At 31.6% G+C, this 13,492-nt stretch overlaps 2 protein-coding genes and 1 pseudogene across 5 annotated transcripts in view; 2 read left to right on the top strand and 1 right to left on the bottom strand.

Moving 5' to 3' along the window:
* Positions 1 to 13,492, top strand: part of LOC125836542 (nuclear transcription factor Y subunit A-7-like) — a 158,952-nt gene that overhangs the window by 112,435 nt on the left and 33,025 nt on the right. The window lies entirely within an intron of this gene.
* On the top strand, positions 6,287 to 7,661 carry LOC125836537 (caffeoylshikimate esterase-like; annotated as a pseudogene).
* LOC125836544 (2-succinylbenzoate--CoA ligase, chloroplastic/peroxisomal) lies at positions 7,877 to 12,299 on the bottom strand. The gene is made up of 10 exons (XM_049515721.1): positions 12,045 to 12,299; positions 11,343 to 11,415; positions 10,899 to 11,064; positions 10,704 to 10,802; positions 10,143 to 10,240; positions 9,850 to 10,043; positions 9,384 to 9,511; positions 8,709 to 9,088; positions 8,279 to 8,493; positions 7,877 to 8,130 (listed from the first exon to the last, which is right to left on the bottom strand). The coding sequence occupies exons 1-10, from the start codon at positions 12,242 to 12,244 to the stop codon at positions 8,001 to 8,003; spliced, it is 1,683 nt and encodes a 560-aa protein (XP_049371678.1). The 5' UTR covers positions 12,245 to 12,299; the 3' UTR covers positions 7,877 to 8,000.

A 13,492-nucleotide genomic window follows, 5' to 3' on the forward strand; every position in this document is an offset into this window, starting at 1 on the left:
AAAACAAGGGCTGATGAAGAAAGGTGTGATCTATAAAGGAAAAGGGCGGAGGAAAAAACCGGTTGCTTTAGAAAATTTTAAAGAGGAATCAGAAAATGAAAAAAAATAAAATCAAAGTTGGAGTTGGTGAAATCGGAGTATGAAATAAGCGGCTAGTGGTAGAAAGAGGTAACAAATAAGAGAAAAGACGTGAAATTCAGCCGTGGCTTTTAGAACAAAAAAATCTTGTAGAGCTAACTGCAAAATAGCTATTGTTTGATAAAAAAAGTGTCATGCTGCTGATTTTTCATGGCAGTTGGACAAGGTAGAAAATTGGAAACACCACAAAATACAGAAGTAAACAATAACAGGCATAAAAGCTTGTAATCACGCCTACTGCAAGACATCAGAACATATCTTAGGTTTTCTTTAAATCGTTTCTTCCATAAATCAACCAGTCCTTTGACTCTTGTTTCTTTTGTTGAACAGATAAAGAGTTCAATTCCCGGAGTTTTTGCATTCCTCCATCCCTGCTGGTGCTAGTTTGAAGTTCAACACGAAGCTAGAAAAACAGATTTTAGTTAACGTGACAGACGACATGTAGTATTACTTTTGTAGCAACTTGAAATAGCACAAAGTTCTTGAAGTTTCAACTGACCTGTCTTGTAGAGGGTGAGATCCTAGTTAGTTCTGTATATTCTGTATCATCATCAGGCAGGAAAATCCCCACACCTTTAGTTGCAGCTGTGAAATTTTAGGTACATTTGTCAGCTTTCTTGTATATAGAGAATCAAAATGTACAGACTGCTTTTGGCTAGTTTAATTTTATGGAAATCCATGTGTTCATCATTTTTCTTTCATTCAATAATTCAATTCTGGAACTGACAATTATTCTCTCAGTAATCAGTACTCAGTACCATATTTTTTTACATGCATGTTAAGAAATCATAAATAAAAAGATAATTTTACTAATTCATCCATTAAAAAAACTTATTGGGAATTTTATAAACAAATATGAACACTTTCAAAAAGAATTAATTGCAAGGATAATGTAGGAAAAATATAATTGATACTTTCTTGATTCAGTAAGGTGTACAACTAATTATGGGACAACTATTTTTTAGGAAGATGATTAACTAATATGAAACGGATGGAGTATTTTTTTTTCTTTATAAATTATTTGAATTCTTCCTTGCTGATCATTGACAGTGATTTAAAATAATTGTTTTTGAGCTTTTGTACTTTTTCTAATGTTTTCCTTGATTGGGAGAATTGAGTAATTTGTACTCAATTAGGATTTTAGATTAATTTAATCTACAAAGTCATTATAACTAAATATCTAAACGGATAATTTTATAAACCTCCCCTCAAGTTTGATATTGTTATATTAATTTACTTATAGTTTATAATATTACCCTTACTTCTCTTTTTAATTATAATCATAACAATGAACTCTTCTTAATATTTCATAATGATGCAAATAGTATTAGAGTTCATTAATATTTCATAATGATGCAAATAGTATTTAAGCAAATAACGTAAACCACTTTCACAATATATGCATGCCTTATATAGGTAATAACAAATTTGCCTAGACAATAACCTAATTAAAAAAAAACCATGGGTTATAAATGTATTTATTATATTATATTGATTTTACTTTATTTATTTGAAAAAAGTTAGGAATTCTAATTTTGGAATTAAGGTAATTTTTTATAAATAAAGAAATTTTCGTTCATTTGTAGTTTAACCGTCAAGAAAAATAAGAAGTTACTTCTCTTAACTTTATTCTTTTTCTTGTTGTTTTATTATTTCCAAAACAATTTCATTCTTTTGGTTTAATGGCTTAGTGTAATCCATCATAGTACAAAAAAATAAAAATATTAATTGCATCATAAGTCAACTAATAAAGGACCTTAATTATTGAAGGAAAAGTAACTTACCTTCGATTGTGACACTTAAAAGATGACAATTAGGGTAGCACGGGCAAGGTTAAACGGGTGGGGTATGACCTGACATGATAAATATTAATTTTATTAAAAAATTAATGAAAAATTAAATTAAATAGATCAGAGACGGATCAAGCATATTAATGAACTAAAAAACAAAAACAAATCAAAGGCCTTAAACCTTTGAAAAAATCAATATTATTTTAATTTAAAGTTTCGTAGTTATTAAAATGCAAAATTGTTAAGTAATATATTTCTCTTAAAATTATTTTTGAGATGTTGTTCTTTCTTTTTATATCAAAAATTTCCTTCTTGATGTCAAATAAAAATGTACGAAGAAAAACCCATTTATTTGTTTATTGAGTAGTATACTTCATAAATATATGGGTATCGATCGGTTCGGTTTATCAGTTTCCGATTTTTAAATATGGTAAATCAATAATTAAACCATAAGATATTTGTTACGGTTTTTTGTTTATCAGTTTTGGTCTTTAATGGTTTGATTTCAGTTTAATCAATAAGAAAATGTTTTCAAAACAAATATATGACTTGTTCAACAATTTAACGCGAAATAAAAAAGAGAGAAATCTAATTACTAATTGAGTGCAAAAATTGTACTTAGTGTAAAAATTCTACTTAGTGTAGTAAAAGTGTAGTAATTACTCACAAATCACAACCCTAGTCGTTGCCTAACCCTTGCCGTCTCCGTTCTTAGTTTTTTAGGTTTTGACATTGTGAACCTAAAGAATAAAGTAATACTAAAATAAACCTAAAGGGTAAATGCAGAAAACAGAGTTAATTAAGTAATGTTAAGGGTTCTTATAATTATAGTCTAATATAGTGATTATATTGATATTTTTTGTTTGATATTTATATCTGAATAAAAATTAAAACAGTAAATTATTATATTCTTAATGGTTATTGGTTAACCCAATAACTCAATATTAAAAAATCAATATCAAACCGATAACCCAATAATTTTTTTTATAAAACTATTAAATAACCATTAACCCAATAACTCAATAACAACAAATCAATAATACTTTTTTCGTTCGATTTATTGCTCGGTTTGATTTTTGCACACCCCTATCTACCTATCACGAATTAAAAGACAATTACCACATTTCAAATATCATAGTAAAAAAAATACTCATGATATTTAGGAGTCATTCGATCATGAGAATTATTTATTTATTATGGAATAATTTTTTTATTTTAATTCTAAATTATTGTTCGATTATACAATTTCATGCATGCTCTATCTGAAAAAGTGTTTCAAACCTATATTTCATTTCCATCTTCATAAATTTCATATAACATTCTCTCTTCTCTTCTTTGTAAAGGAAATATAACTAAACAAAACTCTATTTTTAGTTTCAACTTCATAAAAAATTCAAACAAAATGAAAAACATTTAAAATATATGTTGAAACTATTTATAAAGAAAAAACAAAAAAACAAATCTAACACATAGAGATTGCGACAAGGCATGATATTTCCCATTGACAGAGGCAACTAAAAAATATGGTGGCCTGAAACAAAACTAATGAGAGGCTTTAAAGTAAAAAACAAAAAGTACACACATATATATAATATAAATTAATAACATATCTTATTTTTAAAATTTTATTTTTCAAGAGACTTACATATAAATATCCATTAAACGACCTAATAACATAGAGAAGTAATTTATACTAATAATATATAAAATTTAAATTTAATTAATAATATACACATTAGGAAAAAAATTGATTTTTGGGTTCTAAAGCAACAACTTTAGTTGCTTCACTATTTAATCTTGCCTTGCCAATTGTACCTACTTGCTTTGAAGTAGCTTGATTTGCATTTAAGATTTTATTTTTCTTGTTGTATGTATCTCATAAAATATACATTACAAGATATCTTTTTTTATTTTTTTATTTGGATGTGTTGTTCGGTTGAATACCAAAGTTTGAGTTGAATTTAGACTTAAAAATTCCATTGCCCATTTCAAGGATGTTTTTGTTGCAACTTGCATCTACTACGTGTGAAATGTTTGGTGAAAAAATAATTAATACAGTTGAGAGTTAGAAATAAAATGATGGAAAATAAATAAATTTTCTTCAAATTGAAGCGGGGATATCTCACTCTTTTTAACAAATTCAAGCTTATTACAGTAGAGTAGTAATACTCTTGATTTGTTTCGTTCAGAATATAGTAGCTCAAAAATATTGTATGACTAAAAAAACTCCGAACTAGTTATTGATTTCAAAGTTGCATCAATAAAAACACTTTCCTTTGACAAAATTACAAAAAAAAATTGTTTGTAGCGAATAGGTTGAAGACTTAGGGGTTATTTGGTACACTGGATAATATAAGATATTCTAAAATTAAATTTAAGATAAAATTTATAATTTGATTGACGGTAACTTTTTTCCTCTATTTTCAATTATCTTTTTCATTACACCAACCTCATGTTTTTCATGCTTGCTTCAATTATTTTCCACACTTATACATCAAACACCATTATTTATAGGTGTACAAATTCTTCCATAAATTAAATAATGAGCTAGTGGGATAATAATATTATGGAACATGATTTAAGGTTTAATGAGTAATTGGTGGTAGATCATAATATGAGTTGCACCAAAAATCAGGGCGGCTCAAACCCGTTGGTGGCCTAAGGCCAAAATCAAACTAGAGGCCTTAAAAAAAATTTAAAAATTATATATGTTTTTATTTCAAATCTATTTTCTCACTTTTTGAGATGCAAAGTTGTTTATAATTTTGTGTAGTCAATCTTTTCTAATAATTCTTTTTCAATCGATAATATAGCCAAACCACTTAATATTTATTGAGACATTGGTATCTTAAATAAGATTTTATTATTTTTAATTTTGAAAAACTTCTTTCTGCTGAGGCGATTGCTACAGGAATTGTTAACATTATTCTATAAGCAATGTAAGCATTTGGAAAAGAATCAAGTCTTTTTATTTGATTGAGTATCTCAATTAGAGTATTGTCTTCTACTTGTATGATTTCCCTTAACACTTTTAATTCAGAAAATAAGTCTAAACCGTCAATATCGGAGTGAGTATTATGTTTTAAGGAACATTCAAGATTAAGACAATATTTTTTAAAATTCTCATCATCTAATGATCTCAATTTTTTCCCACTAAATAGAAAACCAAAAATATTTTCATATACTTCAAATTGTTCAAATCTAAAACATAAACTATATTTTTTTTAAATTGAAATTATCAATAGAACAAGTAAATTATTAAGTTTTGAATAAGAGAGATGTAAGATTTGAAAAGAGAAAGAGAGAAGAAATAGAAGAGAGGAAGAGAGGAAGAGAGAAGGATAAAATATATAAAAATAAATTAGAAAAAGAATAAGGTAAATAAAAAAAAAGATACCTTGTACAATTAAAAAAGTACACATTGAAAAGGTCAAAAGTAATAGTCATTTCAAGTCATCTCATTAATTCCGTTTGAATTTAGAGTCTTAGTTCTATTTTTATTTTTTTTAAATTTAATCCTACCTAAGAAAGTAAAAAATGGGGCCCCCTAAATTTGGGGGCCTAAGACCGAAGTCTTTTTTTCAAAGCTTACCAGCCGCCCCTGGGCAAAATTGCATTGTAATAATGCTTCTACCTCAGCTGCTTGGTTTAATTATGTCAGGTGCTCCAAAAAAATCATGTCAAGTTTAGAGGTAACAAGATATTTGTCTAAAATTTAATGAATTTCACTTTTAATTCATAGTCCCCCGTTTCTATTTACTTGTCAAATTTTAACTTGACACACTTATTTAAAAAATAATGATTAATATAGTGAGTTTATCATTTTATCCCTATTAAATGAGAGGATTCCAAACATATTTACTCACTATATTTTTTTTTTAAAAATGTTAACTCAACGATAATAAATTGACGGTATAATAGAAAAAAGAATTGTCCTTCATAGAACTCAAATTAGAAAATATTTGACAAGTAAATAGGAACTAGAAAATATTTGACAAGTAAATAGGAACGGAGAGAGTAACAAGTTGAAAATTTTATGAGTTTCACTTTGAATTCATAATAAGTTGGCTACATGGCATGTCCTAAGGTTATAGCTAACTAGCCCTTTATTTTATCACTAGAATGTAACAAATCACCAACCTCTTAATTATTACATTAAAGAGTTGTCAATTATTAGTGAGTAAAATTATGCAACAAAATAAACAGAAATTTATAAGAAGTCAAATTTGGTGTGGAAATAAATAAAATCCTTATCTTAAAATTTATGCAATTGATTTCATGTCTCATATTTCCATTTATTACCCCAGCATGAAACAGTTGGGAGGTTAAACTCCCAACCTATCAGTACTATTGAACAACATAGATATATCATAATGCACATTTGTGTGTATATATCAACTCAAATAGACACAAACACAAACACAAACACAAATTCACTAGTCATACAATGTCTCACCCAATTTTCCAATCTAATGAGAACAGCCCTTATGGTAACTTGACAAGAGAGGAGTTTTACAAGCAACATAAAATCATGCACAAACAAAGTTTCATGTCAAACAAACAAAACATGAAGATATTCACACAATCTTGGCAGCCTGAATCAAGTAATCAGTTAAGAGGCCTTGTAGGCATGATTCATGGTTATACGTCTGAAAGCAGTTGGCTTTTTGAGCTAAATGCAGTAGCTATGGTGAAAGCTGGATTTTTCGTTTGTTCACTTGATCTACAAGGTCACGGTTACTCAGAAGGCTCACCTGGTTACATACCGTGTATTCAACCTTTAGTCCAAGACTGTATACAGTACTTTGACTCTGCTCGTGCTGATCACCCGAAGCTCCCTGCTTTCCTGTATGGTGAGTCATTAGGTGGTGCAATTTCTACACTCATATGTCTAAGGCAAAAGACTGTATGGAATGGTCTGATGTTAAGTGGACCGATGTTTGGAGTGTCAAAGAAATACAGACCTGTTTGGCCACTGGAGAAGCTACTACCGTTGGCCGCCTTCATAGCACCATCATGGAGGATTGTGATCACCAAACCACCTGCATCTATATCATACAAAGAGGAGTGGAAGAGAAAGATTATCTCAAACAGTCCAAATCGCGTGGCTTCCGAGAAGCCACCAGCTGCCACTGCACTAGAGCTTCTGAAAGTCTGTGAGTATATACAGAAGAACTCTCATGAACTACAAGTCCCTTTGCTGATTCTTCAAGGTGGGGAAGATAAGGTATGTGATCCTGAAGCTGCTAAACTTGTGTATAAATCGGCAGGAAGTAAGGACAAGGCTATAAATATTTACCCGGGAATGTGGCATCAACTGATAGGTGAACCAAATGAAAGTGTGGAGCTTGTTTTCAATACTATGTTATCATGGCTTGAGGTGAGAGCAGACTTGGCAAAAATCTAATAGATATGATCTCAAGTTATTCAGATGTTTACACACATCATCAGAAGTTCTCTTTTCATGTACACATAACCCATGAATAATAATTTGTAAAAGCTACTGGCAATTACTATATTGTCAGAGCAGTTTCCGTCCTACTAAAGTAGTGTTCTATATGCTAAAATGATGAAACCTACTAGGCATGATATTTCAAAAGTAACTACTAATCAAATGTATGGTTCTCAACACAGAATCCTTAATGGTTCAGTTATTTCATTTGACTTCCTGCAACAACGATGAGCTTCTGTGTTGATTAGCAATGCCTAATAAGCAAGAAATAACAAAAATTGGGAAATAGGTGCACTACAATATTCAACTTCATGACCATTCAGTTTCGATGAATCAGGATGTTATTCCATTTGATGTTACATAGTGAACAAAGAAGAATCTGTATGAGTATATGCGTAATGAAACAAAAAAACTGTATATTGTAGGTTACAACTTAATGGGAAAATAACAAATACATTAAATAATCTGAGATACGGAACAAAATGACTAAATGTAGTGAGGAACAGCTGCATATTTTCCAAGCACCATGTCATAAAACTCTCAGTATTTGTTTCATTCTATTGTATTCTCTTACCATGTAATTAGCCGTTCAAAAAAACACAAGAGAAGAATAGGTGGAGTCATAGTCTGCTGGGCGGTAACTGCCTATAAGACATAAGTTGTGCTCTCACTTGATCTCTTCTTAATTTCCCAGTTGTTGTCATTGGAAATTGATTTTTCCATACCACAAACTTCTTGGGTATTTTGAACCTGCAAAATATTACATGTCAATATGTCATCAATATGTATCAAAGCACATCAAACATCAAGATTCAAGAGGGCTGAGATTGGGGATGGAATATGAGAAAGACTTGCTTCAATCGAATTCATTTGAACAACAAAGGAAAAAAGAAAATACGCTGTCAAATCTTTTGCTCTACAGAAGTTCTGGAGGACAGAGCTGGACAAACAATGCTCGTTCTTGTTAACCGGATGATTAGAGCTTGAATCAGTCCACTGCCAATTGTCTTTCAGCCTAATACAGGCAACGACCATCTCGGTCAAGCGAGAGTCGGGAAGCCCAATAACAACACTAGCAGAAATCCCTGGATGTTGCAATAAGACAGCTTCCACCTGTGTCACAAACAAACTCACTGAATTATTTACAGGCTATTACATTCCCATAGAAACAATGCAAAAAGAAATTATGGTGTTCTATTACCAGAAAATAATTAACACACATATATCATTTTCTCATCAACTAAAGAGATTTCACGTAGGCAGTTCTCTTTTGTGTTGATAGCTTAATTGAACGAAGAGAACGAAAGCATTAAAGTCTGGAGGCTTACCTCTTCAGGATAAACATTTTCTCCCCCACTCTTTATTCGGCCCTTCAAGCGCCCAACGAGCCAGATATTTCCACAATCATCTATATGCCCTATATCACCAGTGTCAAGCCAACATTCATCTGTTGGAGAAGAATTATTGCTTGGCATTTGTCCCCAGTATCCAAGCATTAAATGGGGACCTCGTGTCAAAATCCTCCCTATACAAGATGAATCATCCCCAGCAATCCTTATTTCAATATGTGGAGCAGGCTTTCCAACACAGATACCATCTGGTTTATGTGCCAAATTGGAGCTGTTGGCATAAGAATGCTGGATACAACTCTCTCTCGCGGGGTCATAAAGAGTCATGAAAGTCAGAGAAGAACACGCCTCGGTCGTTCCTGCAAAACATTTAAAAGAACACTTATCAGGAGAGTACAACTAAAACAGAATGATTTGTTTAGGGAAGAGTAGATATTCATGAAGCTAACTTCACAGAATACACCAAGAAGGTTCGGACTTGTGCCACTATAAATTTGTAATGCTAACACAATGTGTAGTTTATGATATATGTCATACATCAGGAACACCACTTTATAACTTGCAATCTGCTGCTATCAACAGAATATTTGTTCAGAAAAAATAAGTACAGAGAAAATGGGAAACTATGTCAAAGCAGTCACAAGACCAACATACCGTAAGCTGAAAGAAGTTTAGCCCTCGGGAATATCTCAATTGCATTTTTGATAAGACCAGATGAAAGACCCCCAGCTCCATTAAGAACCTTCTTCACAGATTTGGACCCTACAGATATGTGCTCCGTCCTATGACAAGTGAAAGTAGAATCAAACAATTGCACTTATCATGAACTAAGTTGTCCATGCAGAGAAACCTAGAAAATAATCAATCACCACTGAAAATTGGCCCAAAAAGAGAAACAAATTTCTTTTAATCTTAGAACAGGACATCAAAAAAAGTATTCCTTGTAAAACCAAAAGGAAATAATGCTACAAACTGATATTGGTAGTAAACTTTGAAGGATAAAGCTTGATAATCCAGTCATATGTATGCCCATACAGTTATTATTCACTTCAACTTTGATCAAAAGATAAATCCTATTGAAACTCGTCTTTGCATCAACTAGAACAGCTGAGTGCTTTACCTATAAAAAGATATCAGATCAGTCATCATAGCTGGAACTGTAATGAGAGAAGTAACACTATGCTGGTCTATGGATTCAACAGCCAATTTAGCTTCAAACTTTGGTAGTAAAATATGACAACCTCCTGCCATTAGCAAGGCCAGGGCTGATGATATACCACCAATATGGCACAGTGGTGCAGTGTGTAAATAGACCTGCAAGAAAATAACATGAATCAAATTGGCATGTGTTTCAAACATTTGGATAATATATCTAGGTTGCAACATCCATATTATCACAACAGACAAGCATACATCATCCTCACCGTAACCAACGATTGCAATTTTTGCAAGCGATTGCACCACCAAAGCTGAGTGGCTTAAGGTAACTCCCTTTGGCCTCCCTGTGGTCCCTATTGTCATTAGGAAACAGAAAAAAAATCTTAAATATAAGTCAATGGACTTAGCAATGCTCCTTGTACCAGAAAAGGAGACACACAATTAGATTGAGGGTTTAAGAATTGAACAGATAAGAATTACTTTGGACATGCAGTTCAATGACTCAACCTACACAACACATTTCTCAGTGGAGCAAATACACAGAATGACCATCTTCTTGTTCAAGAATTTTGCTAGTAGACAAATAACTTTACTGAGGCTAAGAAACAAGATATTTTCCTAATCTGATCCAGATAAAATTGTGGGAGAGACATTACGTTCCTTGGTTGAAAAAGATATTTCCAGTACCACATTTCTCTTAGAATTTCATTTTGTTAGTTTCCGTAGGTGTGAGAGGATTTGAAAATCACTTTCTGAATCACGGTAAAGAAATGGAAGAACAGGAAATACACATGTGGAAAGGTAGTGCATATATGCCTGAGGTAAAGCATATTATAGCTGCTTCCTTAGGTGCCCACAGGTAGTCTGTTGTTAAACTCCTTTGGCAACTTCTTTTCAGCTGTTCAGTAGTTAATCCTGGCAGATGTAAGAATGATAAATTAATAAACAGAAGAAGAATACTATTTTTAAAAAATCTATATTCATACTGGTCATGAATGCTTGAACACATACGAATATTAGTGCTATGAACTTCACAAGGAGTATTCATTAGGACTTGCCACCTTAGAGAAGGCACAGAATCAGCATAAGACTCGAACTTCCAGAAATTACCGGTTGCATCGTGGACCAATATTGTTGGCTTTGCTACCTGAAGAGCTGCTCTTGCTTCTTCCAGGCTCTGCATGCTGAGAATAGTTACTAGGAGAACATGCTTGTATCCAGAACAGTTTCTTCCATCCATATCATACAGAAATCAATGTTTTTCTGTAATAGGAATACTTATCCATGTTACCGATTTTCATCTTCCTCATAGAAGTTTAGTTTATATATATTTAAATTGTTTACAACCAAGAGCTGTGTTGTATGGACTTTTCAGATTTGAATAAATACTTAACCCCATGTCCTACAATGTCAGAAGCAAATGGAAAATTAGAGACTAAGCGTTTGTGTATTTACCCAACGGTAATTGAAAGGTGCAGTAATCCCTCCTACATATGCAACTGCCAGTAACCACTCCAAATACAGATCACTGCAACAAAAATTGGATGGTGAAAAAGATTTGTTAACAATTCAACGATAGTTCCGTGGCGAAAGCTTCCATACACTTTATTGTCTTCTCTAACAAAATATTCCATCAAAAGGTCAAATTTCATTCTGAAATAGTGAATATGTTAGCAATTACTCTTAATATGTAATTTTAGCTATCAAATTCAACTTAGAACCTTTTTAAAGAAATATTGTTCAAACTTCACAAGGAGGGAAATGATATGACTTCACATTATCTCTAACACGTTATTTTGATTGTTACTTAAATTTTATTGTATCGTATCATCAAATCCATTATGTAATGACGAAAAGTCTCATTTTAACAATCAATTTGATGTGATTGCATCTTTATTTTCTTTCTCATTTTGTCCCTACCTTTTTATCGTAGTTCTATCTGTATCCTATTTTGTGGGTTTATCTTTCAAATTGTTTGTGTGTAATTAACACTATGTAACTATAGAGTTTATCCGAACATTGTATTCATTAAAACAATATAATACGATACAATAAAACACAACACAATATAATATGATACGTTACGAAACAATACATATCAACCATCCAACCACCTCATACAATGCATTTGCAGCTAGTCAGCAGATAAGTAAGTACCTGTTAAGAGCAGAAATGGCGACGACATCACCGGGCTTCAGGCCCAATTGAATTAGCCCATGAGCCAGGCCCAAAACTCCCTCAACAAATTCTATACCCGTCTTCCTCCTCTCTCCCATTATCATAACCGTTGAGCTCCGGCGAACCGTCGACAGCCGGCTCAAGCACTGGCAAACGTGAGCCTTGGAGTAATTAGCCATTTTTCTGGAAGATAAATTCGGAATTCCCTATTTTTCCTTCTTCAACCGTTCTTCTGAGCAAACAAAACAGCAAATTCTCTCTAGTCTAGTCTAGAGTATAGAGTTTGGTAGATTTATTTTAGCATAGGGATAAGTCTATAAACAAAATTTCCACAGTTTTAATAGATTATAGTTTTGAAGAATCAATTTGGTTAAATATCCAAGTAAGCTTTTGAAGATAATATTAAGAAATTTTTGTTTAATTCTTTTTTAAATTATGGATAAGAGGACGGAGGAGAATCGAAGATGGTGGATACGAACTATTATCATATCATTACTTGTCTTACTCTTAAAATACAAATTTCACATTTTAATTCTTTAATCGTAATGATGTAAAAAGCTTCTTAAATTGATAGTGAATTGTGACAATAAACCTATTTTGATCCATAAGAGATTTCAAAAGTGATTAAATTTAAGAATAAAGTAACTCAAAAGTTCATTTTATTAAATAGAGATTTGGTAAATTGACCCTTACAAGTGTAAATTTGACAAATATATTGTGAGTGAAGTAGTAGTACTTTTGTAGTAAATTTGAATGGCATGGATCCTATTTCTTATCTTACCTTTGTACTCCAAATATGGGAAGATTGTGTGAAAAAGAGGAAAATTTGAAATTTGATTAATGGGCTTTCAGTTGTGAGTCTTAAGAAGCAGGCTGATCCATAAGGGACTTGTCATGCATTGGACAAATTAGTCCAATTGTCACAAATCACAATAAAGAGAAAAAATCATAAATATCTTTTATATTTTATTGTGTAATTAGGAAAGGTAGCTATTGTTTTTTAGGTATTTTATTGGTGTATAATATATACATGCTGTTTATACATAGATTATACCGTAAGGACAAAAAAAAAATTAGGAGTTTTTTTTTTTTTTTGGGGATGAGATTTGTGCCCTATTTAGGATCATACTTTTGGAAAAAGAATGTGTCCTTTTAGGAATTTCATTATAATATATTTTCGGAAAAGTAAAAAAATACAGCCAACTTTTAAAAATTCATATATCACTCGTTTTAAATCCGTTTTTTCATTATAATATATTTTCGGAAAGCTACAAACAAGCAGATCATGAAAAAATGAGTTTTGATCAAATTTATTGTACAATCAATTTTCAGATTGCTACAAACCTTCTTATCAACAATACATTGAATGTACATGGAAGAAGCGAATTATGGGATAATTAACGATGACTCTGATACCAATAAAGAAA

This window comes from Solanum verrucosum, unplaced genomic scaffold, assembly GCF_900185275.1.
Source record: "Solanum verrucosum unplaced genomic scaffold, falcon-dt-bn FXZP01000278.1, whole genome shotgun sequence".
Taxonomy (NCBI): Eukaryota; Viridiplantae; Streptophyta; class Magnoliopsida; order Solanales; family Solanaceae; genus Solanum; species Solanum verrucosum.

Excerpts from the sequence above, each read along its gene's own strand:
- LOC125836544 (XM_049515721.1), bottom strand. The coding sequence starts at position 12,244 with ATGGCTAATTACTCCAAGGCTCACGTTTGCCAGTGCTTGAGCCGGCTG. Across the intron at positions 11,065-11,342 it reads CACCTTTCAATTACCGTTGG|AGCCTGGAAGAAGCAAGAGC; the intron begins GTAAATACACAA and ends CTCAGCATGCAG. Across the intron at positions 9,512-9,849 it reads GATCTGATATCTTTTTATAG|GACGGAGCACATATCTGTAG; the intron begins GTAAAGCACTCA and ends CACTTGTCATAG.